This window comes from Alosa sapidissima, chromosome 3 (genome assembly GCF_018492685.1).
Source record: "Alosa sapidissima isolate fAloSap1 chromosome 3, fAloSap1.pri, whole genome shotgun sequence".
Classification (NCBI taxonomy): Eukaryota; Metazoa; Chordata; class Actinopteri; order Clupeiformes; family Clupeidae; genus Alosa; species Alosa sapidissima.
This window is the reverse complement of record NC_055959.1, coordinates 33,919,496-33,933,631: the sequence shown is the minus strand read 5'-3', so window position 1 is coordinate 33,933,631 and position 14,136 is coordinate 33,919,496. Positions and strand designations below refer to the sequence as shown.

Sequence of the window (14,136 nt, the reverse complement as noted above, 5' to 3'; positions counted from 1 at the left end):
CCAACGAACACACTGAATGTTGACCAAGTTAATGACTCACTGACATAACACACACACACACACACGCCTGAATTCACCTCAGCAGGATTGTGGTTGTGTGTGTTTGAGGTTGTGTGTGTGTGTGTGTGTGTGTGTGTGTGTGTGTGTGTGTGTGTGTGCGTGCGTGCGCGATTTTAAAAATGGCTCTCTCCGACCTAACCGTCTGTTTAGACTACGGCACAGAATATCCACGAGAGTAGCAGCCAATGCATGTGATAAGTGTGAAAGCATTTGTATACATCCGATAGCCAATCACCTTTGAGGTTGGAGACATTCGAAAGCCAATCACCTTTGAGGTTGGAGACTTTGATAGCCAATCACCTTTGAGGTTGGAGACTCCGCATCTGAGATCGTTCATGTTTAGAATCACTGCCCCACATACTGGATCTTCTATTGTAAATATGAATGGAAATATTAAACAATGCTGTCCACATTTTTTTTTCTATAGGTGCATTGAGAATCCTAGTCATTTTTGATATGAGTAAGTTAAAAACCATGTTGCAGTCAGATTTGATGTGTCCAGTGGAGGAGGAGACGCGTGTTTGACCGTAGTGGTGGTCTTCTCCACACTGCTCTGGTACCTTAGCTGTCGCTGTTCTCATGTAAGCGCTGAAGAGCAACCACTCGGCTCATTCATGAGCTGAAAACCACTAACAGACAGAAAAAAACGAAATATCACTCCTTTTATTGCGTTGTCAGGTTTGGTGTATTAATCGGCATTAATGATTATTAATGATTGTTAAGTGTGTGTGTGTGTGTGTGTGTGTGTGTGTGTGTGTATTGACTGAATGATGTTACAGAACAATCCCGTACAGATTTTTTTTATGTACACAAACTCTTAAGACTGTAAAGGCATCAGTTGGTTTAAGACACAGCATCAGGACCCTTCCCAGGGTGCATCTGGTTCAGAGCCTGAAACTGACCGGTTCCGGTCAACTAACCTCTGGTGCTGTCCGGGCTGAAGCTGCCCAGGTAGGTGGACAGCGTGAAGTTTGGACCAAACACACACCTGTCGTCCAGTACATAAGCGACTGGTCACTTCACACTAACGGAATGAAACACTTACTCGGTGTGGGTCAAGATTACCAAGAGAGGGTGACGGTGCCCTTTATGGTTCAGATATGAGGTGTGTGTGCGCGTCTGTCTGTGTCTGTGTGTGTGTGTGTGTACGCATGTTGAAGGAGAACAGTCAAGACACTCACAAACACAAGGCTTTACTGCAAAAAAAAAGTGTGTGCGTTAGGGACCAGAGTGGAAAAAAGAGCAATGTTGCCCTCATAGATATTAGTGGCCAAGACTGGGCAGCTGACACGGAGATGAGGAAGAGGCAGCAGCAAGATGATGAGGAGGAGGAGGAGGAGGATGGGGATGAAGAGAGAAATAACTATTCAAAAAACAAAAAAAAACAAAGAAACTGAACTGATGGTCCAAACCAGTGAGAAACAGCAGCTCTGCGTAACTGCCCCCTCTGTTTGGGTCCAGTGGAAAGAGTCGAGTGCATGCACAACTCCTAATGTCATGTCAACGGTGGGGTGGACCGGGGAGGGCCAATGAGGTTGTGCCATTGATTTAGCCTGGGGTCTGTGTCCAGCGTACAGCTCTTGCACTGCTCCTGTGTGCAGTGGGATTGGTCAGGAGCTGGGTGTCCATCCATATGTGTTTCAGATCAGCCCACAGGGAGCAGAGGAGACCCAGAACTTATATGGTGTAAGGAGGCCCTCCGGAGAGGAAAGGACTCACAGGAGATGCTCAGAGGATTCCAGCACAGCGCCCCCTGTCTGCGCGGAGTCCAAACAGCTGTCAATGAGACACGCTGGTCTGATGGGCTGGGGGAGCTGGCTGACTGCTGGGTAGAAGCCCATGTGCTGAGAGGACATTTTCAGTAATTACATTTAAAAAAACAAACTTATTAAATACTTAAATCAAGCGCATTCTGGCTTGACCAAATGGGGAAGGCTCTTTCAAATGTGTTGGACAAAAAATGTAAAAAAAAAAAGCAAAGTAATTTAAAAGATAATAAATTGTTATTAACATGAATAGTCTCTGTCCTTTTTTCTTGATTTAGCTCCGAACTGTCTGTGGCAACATCTGGAATTCAATTCAATTTACTAATATAACGCTGACTAAACATGTCAAGAATAACCATAAGCATTCCTTTTAAATAGCTTACATGGGTCTACATTTGGTCGCATATGATGAACTGCAACATATTTGGTACAACGTGTTATGTGTGTGCCCGTACAAAAATAGATGAAGTATGTCATTCAGTCGTTGCGCAATTGGATAGGCTTACTGCTGTATGGTCTAATCATGCCATCTATCAAACTAGCCAGCCAGAGCGACGTGACATCATCGCCTGGTTCCCCAGCGAGAAGCCCGCTGCGTCTATCGCGCGCTCCCCTTTAAGACGCGCCGTTAGCGAGTTGTTTATTCTTCCCTCCGCGCAAGACCTAAAGCGGGGGAGGCGCCGGGCCCTGTGATGTAAGCATCAGAGAACGCCTTTATTCCGTTGCCGACTGCACAATGCTGTAGTTCCTTTTCTGTCGGCTGAAATCCTAACGGGGAGGAGGGAGCGAGGCAGGGAGTCTGCGCTCCATTCACACCGACGGAAATGAGAGGGGGCTGTCCGACCCACCGCGAACCATCCCTTTAACAACAACTGGGACATAGCGGAGAGAGAAAAGGAGAGGAGGGGGAGAAGAAAGAGGAATTAAAAAAGAAAAGGAAGAAAGAGACAGGGAGGGAGGGAGGGAGAGCGCGCGATAAAAAAAGAAAGATGACATCCCCTGAATTGAAGCGCCGAGGTGGAGCGGCAGGCTGCGGCCGGGCTCGCGCGCTCTCCGCCGGGGTCAGGGCTTGAATCCAACAACGAGGCTTCGACAAACAGCCCATTGGCCTGTTGGGGGAATCGAGAAAAAACAGATTTATGAATCGAAACATTAACTGTTACTCGTTGTAATGCGTGTGTTAGGAAACGTTACTTTTAAAAAATGCCTGAAATACATTCAACCATTATGATCAGTGTTAGCATCATGTATGGTTAAGATTTTAAAAACAACATTATTGATTACGTGTGCTGATATGTTAAATTTTTAAAGTCATGCATATTAAAAGTAATGCGTTATTTTGACAGGCGAAATCCTGTAATGCGATGCGTGAAAGTTGGAGGCCAAAGTACAAGAGGAATAGTCCACTGGATTCAGATTTATAGTCATATGTTAAAATCGCTTATGCGTTTTAATTCTTAGGTAATAATTAGTTGATATAATATAGCTACTATATTGATTAACTCCATGGTTGATTCCGCGAAAGGGCTTTATTTCGGTAGTTTACCAATATTCAGCTCCGTGGCATAACGGCAGTCGCTCGAGCAGCCTAATGCTCTGTGCGCCGTCACAGCGCAATTATTAGGAATACTTAGCTGAGCGGATTCCTCTGCGCCGAGCAAAATGGATGCTGCGTGGAGCAGTTTTCTCTTCCAGGTAAGAAGCAGCAGGCCTGCGAGCATGTGCGTGCTTGTGTGTGAGGCTTTTTCTTACAGTGGGTCAAACGGTCAGTGTATTTTGGTAGCTGTCGTTGTCATTTAGTGTTGCCGTTTAATAAGTCATCCCCAAAGTACAGTAAATTGTGTATGTGTGAGGGGGAGTGTGAATGGTTTGTATTTGTTTCTTTCCCCCCAGACCACACCCACCCAAACCCAAGTGGAGGGCTCTCTCCAATCGGAGCTGATGCCTGTCCACACGACCTCTTCTCAAACCCCGCCTCCGGACCACATGGCCCCGCCCCCATCCACAGTGGACACGGCTGCGCTGAACGAGGAGCCGGTTCCAGGTAAGGGGGGGGGGGGGGGGGGTGAGAGGGGAACCGGGAGCCTGAGGGAGGGAGGAAGAGAGGAGAGAGGGAGGGGGAAGACAGAGGGAGTCACTAGGAGAGGGAGGGGGAGAGGGAGTCTGTCTCCGAACCAAGGAGCCAGCTGGGAAGGAAGAGGCAGCCAAGGGAAGGAAGTCTCAGAGTTAACTTCACCCCGTTCCAACAACCTGTTCCTTCACCAAGATGGCTGAACCCCTCTCTCTCCCCTCCACCCTCTACTTTCCTCTTTCCCTGTCTGTCTGTCTCCCTGTCTGTCTCCCTGTCTTTCTCCCTGCCTGTCTGTCTGTCTCCCTGTCTGTCTCTCGTCCAGTGAAGCCGGTGGTCTCTCGGCCGGGTCGCGTGGCCCATATCTGTGCCATCTGCAGCAAGCAGTTCAAGAACAGCTACAACCTCCGCCGGCACCAGTCGGTGCACACGGGCGTGCGCATGAAGGACCGCGCCACCCGCGAGCGCGAGGCTGCCGCCGCAGCCCTCAAGGAGGAGGGTTGTGCTGGGGCGGGCGTCGGCGGGGGCATGGGGGTGGTGGGCATCGGGACAACGGAGGTGCGCACCACTGTGCCCCTCTCTCTCCTCCACCTGTCCATCCCCCAGCCCCTGAACCCCCAGCAGCAGCATCAACAGCAACAGCAGCAGCAACAACAACAACAACAACAACATCAACATCAACAACAGCAACAACAGCAGCAGCATCAACAGCAACAGGCTACAGTCCTGTCACTCCCCCACCCCAACTCCACACTCGTTGCCCAGCAACAGGATGGCAACGCCGTGGCCATGGTGAGCGTTGCCACGACCGTTAACCCCCTCCCTGCGCCCACTGCGGTAGTCATGGCGACGGGGGAGACGGTGCAGGTGGGTGGGCGGTGTGTGTGTGTGCACAGATGGGTATGTGAGTGGTCAGTGCAGGGTGTGTGTGTGTGCACAGATGGGAGTGTGAGTGGTCAGTGCAGGGTGTATGTGTGTGTGTGCACAGATGGGAGTGTGAGTGGTCAGTGCAGGGTGTGTGTGTGCAGTGGGTATGATCGTACCACATCACTGCGAAGACTGTAGGTCATGGCTGGCATTCTCATGAGTTTCTCATGGTCACAGTGCAGTGAAATTCCCACTCAAAGCTCTTTAAGTGTAACTAAAGGCCTATTCACACCAAGAACGATAACTATAACCATAACGATAAAAGCATTCACACTGAATAACGATAAACAAAGTCTCTCCATGTGTTAATGAATGTGACGGTTAAAATTTGATGGGTTCTGATTGGCTATTAGCTTTTTATCGTTCTGAAAATCGCTCTGAAAGTGATCCCCAATGATATCATTCTTCATGTCGTTATTGTTATAGTTTATGTGTGAACGTCGTCATTCATATTAACGAGAACGATATTTATTTATAGTTATCGTTATCGTTCTTGTTATCGTTCTTGGTGTGAATGGGCCTTTACACAGGGGACCAACTGCAAAGAGTATAGAAGTTACTAATATACTCTTTGCCAACTGTTCCAGGCTTAGGCAACATAATGATTCATAGAATGTTTGGAAATGGACAGAATCAGAATCCAGGTACATGTCCAGAATCAGAATCAGAATCCAGGTACATGTCCAGAATCAGAATCAGAATCCAGGTACAGATCTTAGAAATAGATAATAACACTGCCATGTCACCTGGAACACTGCCTTAATAGCCACCTTGATTGTAATAGATGTGATTCTAAATCATCTCTCAAAGACGTATTATTCTCCCTGTGCCCGTTCTCTTGGTAATTATTGTGTAATACCTGTCCTGTGCTTCCTTTGTGTGTCCCTTTCTATCTCTCTCCTCTTTTTCTCATGCATCCTTTCTATCTCTCTCCTCCTTTTCTCATGCATCCTTTCTATCTCTCTCCTCCTTTTCTCATGCATCCTTTCTATCTCTCTCCTCCTTTTCTCATGCATCCTTTTTTCTTTCTCTTCCTCTTGATGAATGTTTTTATTTTTTCCTGCATTGCATCTCTTTTTTTTTATCTCTGTCGGTTTGTTGTGTGTTCGTCTTTCTTTCTCTTTTCTTTCTAAACTCCTTTCTTTCTTTCTTTCTTCTCCTCTTCCTCTTTCTCTCTATCCCTTCTTCATCTCCAGCGGCCTGTGAGTTCTAACCCGGTGCGTAAGAACCACGCGTGTGAGACTTGCGGGAAAGCGTTCCGTGACGTCTACCACCTGAACCGGCACCGTCTGTCGCACTCGGACGAGAAGCCCTTCAGCTGCCCCATCTGCCAACAGCGCTTCAAGCGCAAGGACCGCATGAGCCACCATGTGCGCTCGCACCAGGGCGGCGTCGAGAAGCCCTACGTGTGCCCCAACTGCTCCAAAGCCTTCTCCAGGTGAGTGACACACACACACACACACACACACACACACACACACACACACACACACACAAGCTGTTTTCAGACATGACCTCCTGTCTGGACTGAGTATTTAGAGTCCCGAACTTAAACAGAGTGTGATGCTCAAACATGATCCTCACGCACAATCCTATATGGCACGGAAGGGGTTCATACCTGGAGTAAATAGTCTTATAGCCAGAGCCAGGACGCACAATATAGAAATCAATAATGATGATTAATAATGCTAATATGTCCAGCTGGTTGAAACGAAAAGAAGGTCTGAAAACATGTGTAATAACACATTGTTATCTTGGCCCATGAAACAGTTTGGCTAGCTTTTTAAAGGTGCTCTAGGCGATGTTATGCGGTTTCTAAGCTAAAAAATGTTTTGCCACATACAACAAACATCACCTGACCTCACAATCCGCTAACAGCCTGTGCCCTGAATACACTGTAAAAAAAATGCGGTCTCTGTGGACAGCCCAGGCTCCAAAAACGGCAACAAAAACAACCTGGTCCAGCCTGGACCATAAAAACATAACAAGGGGGCGCTGTGGGCCCAAGTGCCCACGGGGACCCAGGTTCGAATCCGATCTGCGGTCATATCCCGACCCCACCCTATCTCTCTCTCTCCCACTCGCTTCCTGTCTATCTTCACTGTCCTATCCAAATAAATGCCAAAAAAAAACATAACAAACTGTTCCAGCCTATCACTGACGAGATGCGAGTTTCAATTGCACGGGAGGGAGTAGCGAGCTAGCTCTCTGTTTTGTTCAACATCAACAGAAGTGACGTTACCGAACATCGCATAGAGCACCTTTAACTGTGTTCAGTTTGGCTTGCTTTTTTAACTGTGTTCAGTTTGGCTTGCTTTTTAACTGTGTTCAGTTTGGCTTGCTTTTAACTGTGTTCTCATAGTGGATCTGCACCACACACAGGGCAGTAGGTTGTTCATGGGAATTCCCGTCTTTGCAAATTAGCGCCAGTCTGTCATGATTGAGAATAAATGGATGCACTTGATTAAGAAGAAGTAGAAGAAGTCATAAACTTACAGTTAAGCCAAGGGGACACCATCAGCATCACACGACACGCCATCAGCATCACACGACACGTCATCAGCACGGCCCCGTGCTTTGCCCGTCTGCGTTCAGATATGTGCTCGCACGTGTGTGTGTATGTGTGTGTGTGTGTGTGTGTGTGTGTGTGTGTGTGTGTGTGTGTGTGTGTGTGTATGTGTCACACACTCTCCCATCCTTAACTTCTGTTTCCCCACAGGCCGGACCATCTCAATAGTCATATCAGACAAGTCCACTCTTCAGAGCGTCCCTTCAAGTGTCCGGTACGTACCTCACCTCCACATGCACCCCCACCAGCAGATATCTGTGTTTATTCATTTATATATATGTTATATATGTTTATTTATTAATTTTATTTGTTAGGAACCATGTACAATTTTTAGCATAAATGTTGCCATTACCAGAGTTAGCCTTAGACTAATTTACATCTGCGGTCCCTAGACAGGGCACAGTTTGTCCAACAGATCTAACAAACAAGACCAAAAAAATTTCTGGAATATCATGGAATTTTGGAGAGTCTATTCCAGACATGGAAAGTCAGGGAATTTTACCATGTTTGGGTCAAAGTCATGGAATATCAGGGAATTTTGTTGTAGCAGTTTAAAATTTACTTGCCAAAATAAATTAATACAAATATTCCTTGAGTATCCCAACTTTGTTTATTCAATGGCCATTTATTCATCTCCCACTCTAAAAAGTAAAAAAAATCTTGAATGCTATACATTAGTAAATACTAAAGTAAGTCATGGAAATTATATTTTTTTTGTCTTGTCAGGGAAAGTCAGAGAAAAGTCGTGGGATTTTACACTTGACTTAGAGTGGGAACCCTGTACATCAATATGAGGCACATTGTGACACACACTCTTAGGAACCAGAACCCCAGCAGTATCATGTCCTATACAGCTTGTGTTGTCATAGCAATCCACACCTTTGCTCACAATCATGTATGAATATCAAAATAAGATGTACTGATGGTAGTGTTAGCATTGATGAAGTTAGAATGATACTTCATCAGAAGACAGAGTTCTAGTCAGTGGAGTAGAACGTCTGAGTCAAAATACCCTCCCATTGATTTCAAACTGATTCTGTTCATTATTTCATGTAAAGGTTGTGGATATAGAACTCTCTGCATTGCGGTACTTTAACAGCCAAATGTTTGGGAATCTCTCAATGAACCTTTTTGTAATCAGCTTCAGAATTGATGATATATGATGCTATAAAACTGTAGGTTGAAAGTATTTATAATAGTATATCTACAGAATATCTAAATAGGCATTCCAATTTGTCCAGCAGATGTCAGACTTTATTTTAAATCTTTAAATTTGGTTCTTTTGTAGATCAGATGGCTGTGTGATCAAATATGCAAAGCCAGCATAAATAATATATTCAAGGACACCTTTGATTTTAATCCACACATAAACACATGCACCCTTGCTTTTAATGCACACATAAACACATACTGTACAGTACACCCTTGATTTTAATCCACGCATAAACACATGCACCCTTGCTTTTAATACACACATAAACACATGCACCCTTGCTTTTAATGTACACACAAACACATACAGTACACCCTTGAGTTTAATGCACACACAAACACATACAGTACACCCTTGATTTTAATGCACACATAAACACATGCACCCTTGCTTTTCATGCACACACAAACACATGCACCCTTGCTTTTAATGCACACACAAACACATACCGTAAACCCTTGTTTTTAATGCACACACAAACACATGCACCCTTGCTTTTAATGCACACACAAACACATGCACCCTTGCTTTTAATGCACACATAAACATACACCCTTGCTTTTAGTGCACTTCTCGTGTGTTTTGTGTTAGCTCTGTAATTGTGGCTGTGCATTTGACATTTTAGCGTGTGTGTGTATGTGTGTGTGTGTGTGTGTATGTATCTGTGCACACGCAAGGTAGACATGTGCAGTGTGTGTTCTTTGCACTGTATACATTGTGTATGGTAATGACTGCACATGGTGTTTATTATGATCCAATGTCTGTAGATGGTGTATATATTTGTGTGTGATTGACTAAGCACATGAATGTGAGGTGGTTTGTCTAATATATGATCATTTATGATAAGCCAGGGGTTTAGAAGTTTATTTACACATGAATGTGTGTGTGTCTGCGTGTGTGTGTGTGTATCTATGTGCTTGCGTGTGTGTGTGTGTGTGTGTGTGTGTGTGTGTATGTGTATGTGTGTCTTCTATGTGTGTGTGTGTGTATGTGTGTCTATCTATGTATGTGCATGTGTGTGTGTGTGCATTGTAGACATGCGAGTCGAGCTTCGCCACTCGGGACCGTCTGCGCGCTCACATGATCAGGCATGAAGAGAAGGTGCCCTGTCACATCTGTGGGAAGCTGCTGTCCGCCGCCTACATCACTGATCACATGAGGGTGCACAACCAATCACAGCACCACTCCTGCCACCTCTGCAACCGCAGTGAGTCCAACAGCTGACTGTCTGCCCGTCTCTCTCTCTCTCTCTCTCTCTCTCTCATAGTGACCCTTCTTGCCTCTCTCATAGTGACCCTTCTTGCCTCTCTCTCTCTCATAGTGACCCTTCTTGCCTCTCTCTCTCTCATAGTGACCCTTCTTGCGCCTCTCATAGTGACCCTTCTTGCGCCTCTCATAGTGACCCTTCTTGCCTCTCTCTCATAGTGACCCTTCTTGTCTCTCTCATAGTGACCCTTCTTGCCTCTCTCTCTCTCATAGTGACCCTTCTTGTCTCTCTCTCTCTCATAGTGACCCTTCTTGTCTCTCTCTCTCTCATAGTGACCCTTCTTGCCTCTCTCTCTCATAGTGACCCTTCTTGCGCCTCTCATAGTGACCCTTCTTGCCTCTCTCTCATAGTGACCCTTCTTGTCTCTCTCATAGTGACCCTTCTTGTCTCTCTCTCTCTCATAGTGACCCTTCTTGCCTCTCTCATAGTGACCCTTCTAGTCTGTCTTTCTTGGACTTTGTCCATTTGTCTGTGTGTTCTCATGTATCTGATTGGTTAATACTAGTATCTATATTGTGTGTGTGTGTGTGTGTGTGTGTGTGTGTATCTATGTTGTGTGTGTGTGTGTGTGTGTGTGTGTGTGTGTGTGTGTGTCTATGTTGTGTGTGTTGTGTGTGTGTGTGTGTGTGTATATCTATGTTGTGTGTGTGTGTGTGTGTGTATCTATGTTGTGTGTGTTGTGTGTGTGTGTGTGTGTATATCTATGTTGTGTGTGTGTGTGTGTGTGTGTATGTGTGTATCTATGGTGTGTGTGTGTGTGTGTGTGTGTGTGTGTATCTATGGTGTGTGTGTGTGTGTGTGTGTGTGTCTATGTTGTGTGTGTGTGTGTGTGTGTGTGTGTGTCTATGTTGTGTGTGTTGTGTGTGTGTGTGTGTGTGTGTGTGTGTGTGTGTGTCTATGTTGTGTGTGTTGTGTGTGTGTGTGTGTGTATATCTATGTTGTGTGTTGTGTGTGTGTGTGTGTGTGTGTGTGTGTGTGTGTGTGTGTGTGTCTATGTTGTGTGTGTTGTGTGTGTGTGTGTGTGTGTATATCTATGTTGTGTGTGTGTGTGTGTATGGTGAGTCTCTGACCCCTGGTTGACGTCTGACCCCTGCGGCAGGTTTCACCACGCTGACGTACCTGCGTGTGCACGCGCAGAAGCACCATGGCGCCGAGTGGAAGGAGAGCGGGGGCAACTTCGGCGTGGCCGGCGCCGGGGGCGTCCTGGTGTGCCAGCTCTGCGGCGTCCACTGCAAGACGCCCACCCAGCTGCAAGGGCACATGGGTACCCACAACCCCCCGCCCAGCACGCCGAGCCCGGTCACCTCCAGCACGGCCGGCGTAGCGGTCAGCGCCGTCACCCTTAGCAATATGGTGACGGCGCCCGCCGTGTTTGTGAGCGGCAACACAGTGGTGGATCTACTGGTGACCGACTGCTCCAGCATAGCTCAGCAACCGCACAGTTAGCAGCACACACACACACACACACACACACACACACACACACACACACACACACACACACACACACACGACTGCTCCAGCATAGCTCAGCAACCGCACAGTTAGCAGCACACACACACACACACACACACACACACACAGGCCCACACACACGCACACACACACATGCACACACACATGCAACACACACGCACAGACCCACACACACACACACACACACACACACACACAGGCACACACACACATAGGAACACACACACACACACACATACAGCTGGTGAGTGACTGAACATCATCCAGCAAGAAAACACACACACACACGCACCCCGCTCACTCATTCACACACCGCGTTGGTAGAACAGGCATATACTGTACGTATAACACTAACACATACACACATAGAACACACACAGCCACACACACACACACCATATTGGTAGAACAGGCATATACGTATAACACTAACACATACACACATAGAACACACACAGCCACACATCACACACACACACACACACACACCATGTTGGTAGAACAGGCATATACGTATAACACTAACACATACACACGTAGAACACACACTGTCACACATCACACACAGAAGTGCACACACTTACACACACACCCAGACTTATGCATGCTTCACACATGCTTCCACAGTACCGACAAAATGCTGCAGGTTAACAGAAGGAAAAAAAAAACACACTACTGTCTCATGTTCACACTGCACACACACACACACACAAACGTCAGAGAATAATCTAGAAATTACACACGCACATACACACACATACACAGACACACACTGTGTACAGTGAAGTAGATAGCAGCAGCACAGCTGATAGACGTACTGTACACAGACACAGGTAGTCACTTACACAGCATAGTGATCAGATAACTACTGTAGCAGAAACGGCCTCCGACAGAGCTCATCAAGACACAATAGCATCAGAACAGACAGGAGCCTGGCTAGAACCCACCAGAACTTGAACACAGCATGACGAGAACCCATCACCGCATGAGAACAGATCCCATGAGAACACCAATGCAACCCAGCAGAACACAAACGGAACACTGAATAATGGCTGTGCTGCCGCCGCGGTAACCAGAACACAAACGGAACACTGAACAATGGCTGTGCCGCCACCGCGGTAACCAGAACACAAACGGAACACTGAACAATGGCTGTGCTGCTGCCGTGGTAACCACAGCCAAGCCCTCTGACCCTCCTCACGGACAACATTGTGCATGCGCCCCCTGACCCCTCTGATCCAACTCCCATGGCAACTGACCAGAGTTGAGGGAATGGAAGGAAGAGAGGACTGGAGGTGCGGTCAGACTGTTTCTGCACAAGAGGAGGTGCGGTCAGCTCTCTGGCCTTCTCTGGCCATCTCTCCCCATCGGACTCGAAACAAAACTGTGATCTTGTGTATTTCTACTGTAGTGTTCCTGCTTGTTTCTCTCTCTCCCTCCCTCCCTCCTTTCTCCCCCTCCCTCCTTCCTTTCTTTACTTTACATTCTCTCTTTGCTCATGCTTGTTCCTTTTGAATGGACTGTTAGAGTCTTGCCAAACAAGAACAGAACCCATATGGAGATCAGGGGTGGTGTGTGTGTGTGTGTGTGTGTGTGTGTGTGTGTGTGTGTGTGTGTGTGTGTGTGTTCGTGTGTGTGTTCGTGTGTGTGTGTGCATGTGTGTGCATGGGCATGTGTTTGCTCTTCCTAACAGACCTGCACTGTCTTAGATGAAAGAGAGAGACAGAGAGGAAGATGATGGAGTTGTAGAATACACCATAGCAACAGATCCCTGGTTTAATTGGTACGTTTGCCACGTGTAGCCCTAAAGCTTTGTGTGTGTGTGTGTGTGTGTCATGGACTGGTTGTGCTCGGGCGTGTATACATGGAGGGGCATACAGAAGTGTATGTCTGGTGACGTGTGCTTTTTGATCTAACTACTTTACTGGTTGAGAGGGGCAGGGCAGTGGCTAGCTGCTGCCCGTGGCGGGAGTAGGAGACGAGTCCGGCTGAAGCTGGGAACAGACCTCACGATCGCACATGATAAGAACAAGATCAAGCAGACCAGACCAATCGAGCAGACCAGACCAATCGAGCAGACCAAACCAATAGACAGAGCCTGGTACGATTGGGAGCTCATCATGAGCACAAACTAAAGGATTGAGCTGCAGGCTGTTTAATGTCATAAGTGCAACAATGGCGAGAATAGAACAGACCGGTCAAGATAACATCAGACGTGTTCGATTGGATCTCGATAGCGTCAACAATGGAAAGAATCGCAAAGCATTCAGATCTGTCACCCAAACACACATAAAAACTCCTGCCACGACTGAACACTGCTACTACCGTTGACTCCCTCGGAATTTCCTGTGATTGTCACGGACATTCCATCCTTTCAGAATCGGGCTTTGAAATGGGGAGGTCTGTTCCCAGGTTTAGATTAGGGCCAGTTGTGGCCCGGGGCCGGGCTGGATTGGCTGTAGGTTCAGCGTCAGCACTAGGAGGGCAGACACACACGCAACAGTCCCCTGTTAGACTAAGAATCCTCACGCACCTTACAATGGTGGAACTCCGCGAGCTCTGATTGGTCAGTGGGGACCGTGCGCTAAAGGTTAGAACTGGGTGGAACCTTGCCAGTACTGCTGGTGAGACTTCCTGGTGTGGATGCCAAGAAGCATACCAAGTTTACTAGCTGTATTGATAAGGAAATATTCTTATTTATTTGCCAGGATAATATTGCTGTAGTTTATGTAGATGCGTTCTGATTGGTTGTACTCCAGTAATGCACTTTGTAGTTTGAATAGTGCTGAC

The 14,136-nt window shown here is 46.9% G+C and overlaps 1 protein-coding gene across 2 annotated transcripts; it reads left to right on the top strand.

Moving 5' to 3' along the window:
• The first annotated feature begins 2,411 nt into the window (after positions 1 to 2,411).
• mazb (MYC-associated zinc finger protein b (purine-binding transcription factor)) lies at positions 2,412 to 13,655 on the top strand. Of its 2 annotated transcripts, none has more exons than XM_042087223.1 (7): positions 2,412 to 3,521; positions 3,720 to 3,870; positions 4,220 to 4,686; positions 6,018 to 6,259; positions 7,541 to 7,604; positions 9,639 to 9,810; positions 10,970 to 13,655. In XM_042087223.1, the coding sequence occupies exons 1-7, from the start codon at positions 3,489 to 3,491 to the stop codon at positions 11,314 to 11,316; spliced, it is 1,476 nt and encodes a 491-aa protein (XP_041943157.1). In that variant the 5' UTR covers positions 2,412 to 3,488; the 3' UTR covers positions 11,317 to 13,655. The 2 variants fall into 2 exon arrangements, with proteins under 2 accessions (XP_041943157.1, XP_041943156.1); XM_042087222.1 differs by having other exon boundaries at positions 4,220 to 4,761.
• Positions 13,656 to 14,136: the final 481 nt, after the last annotated feature.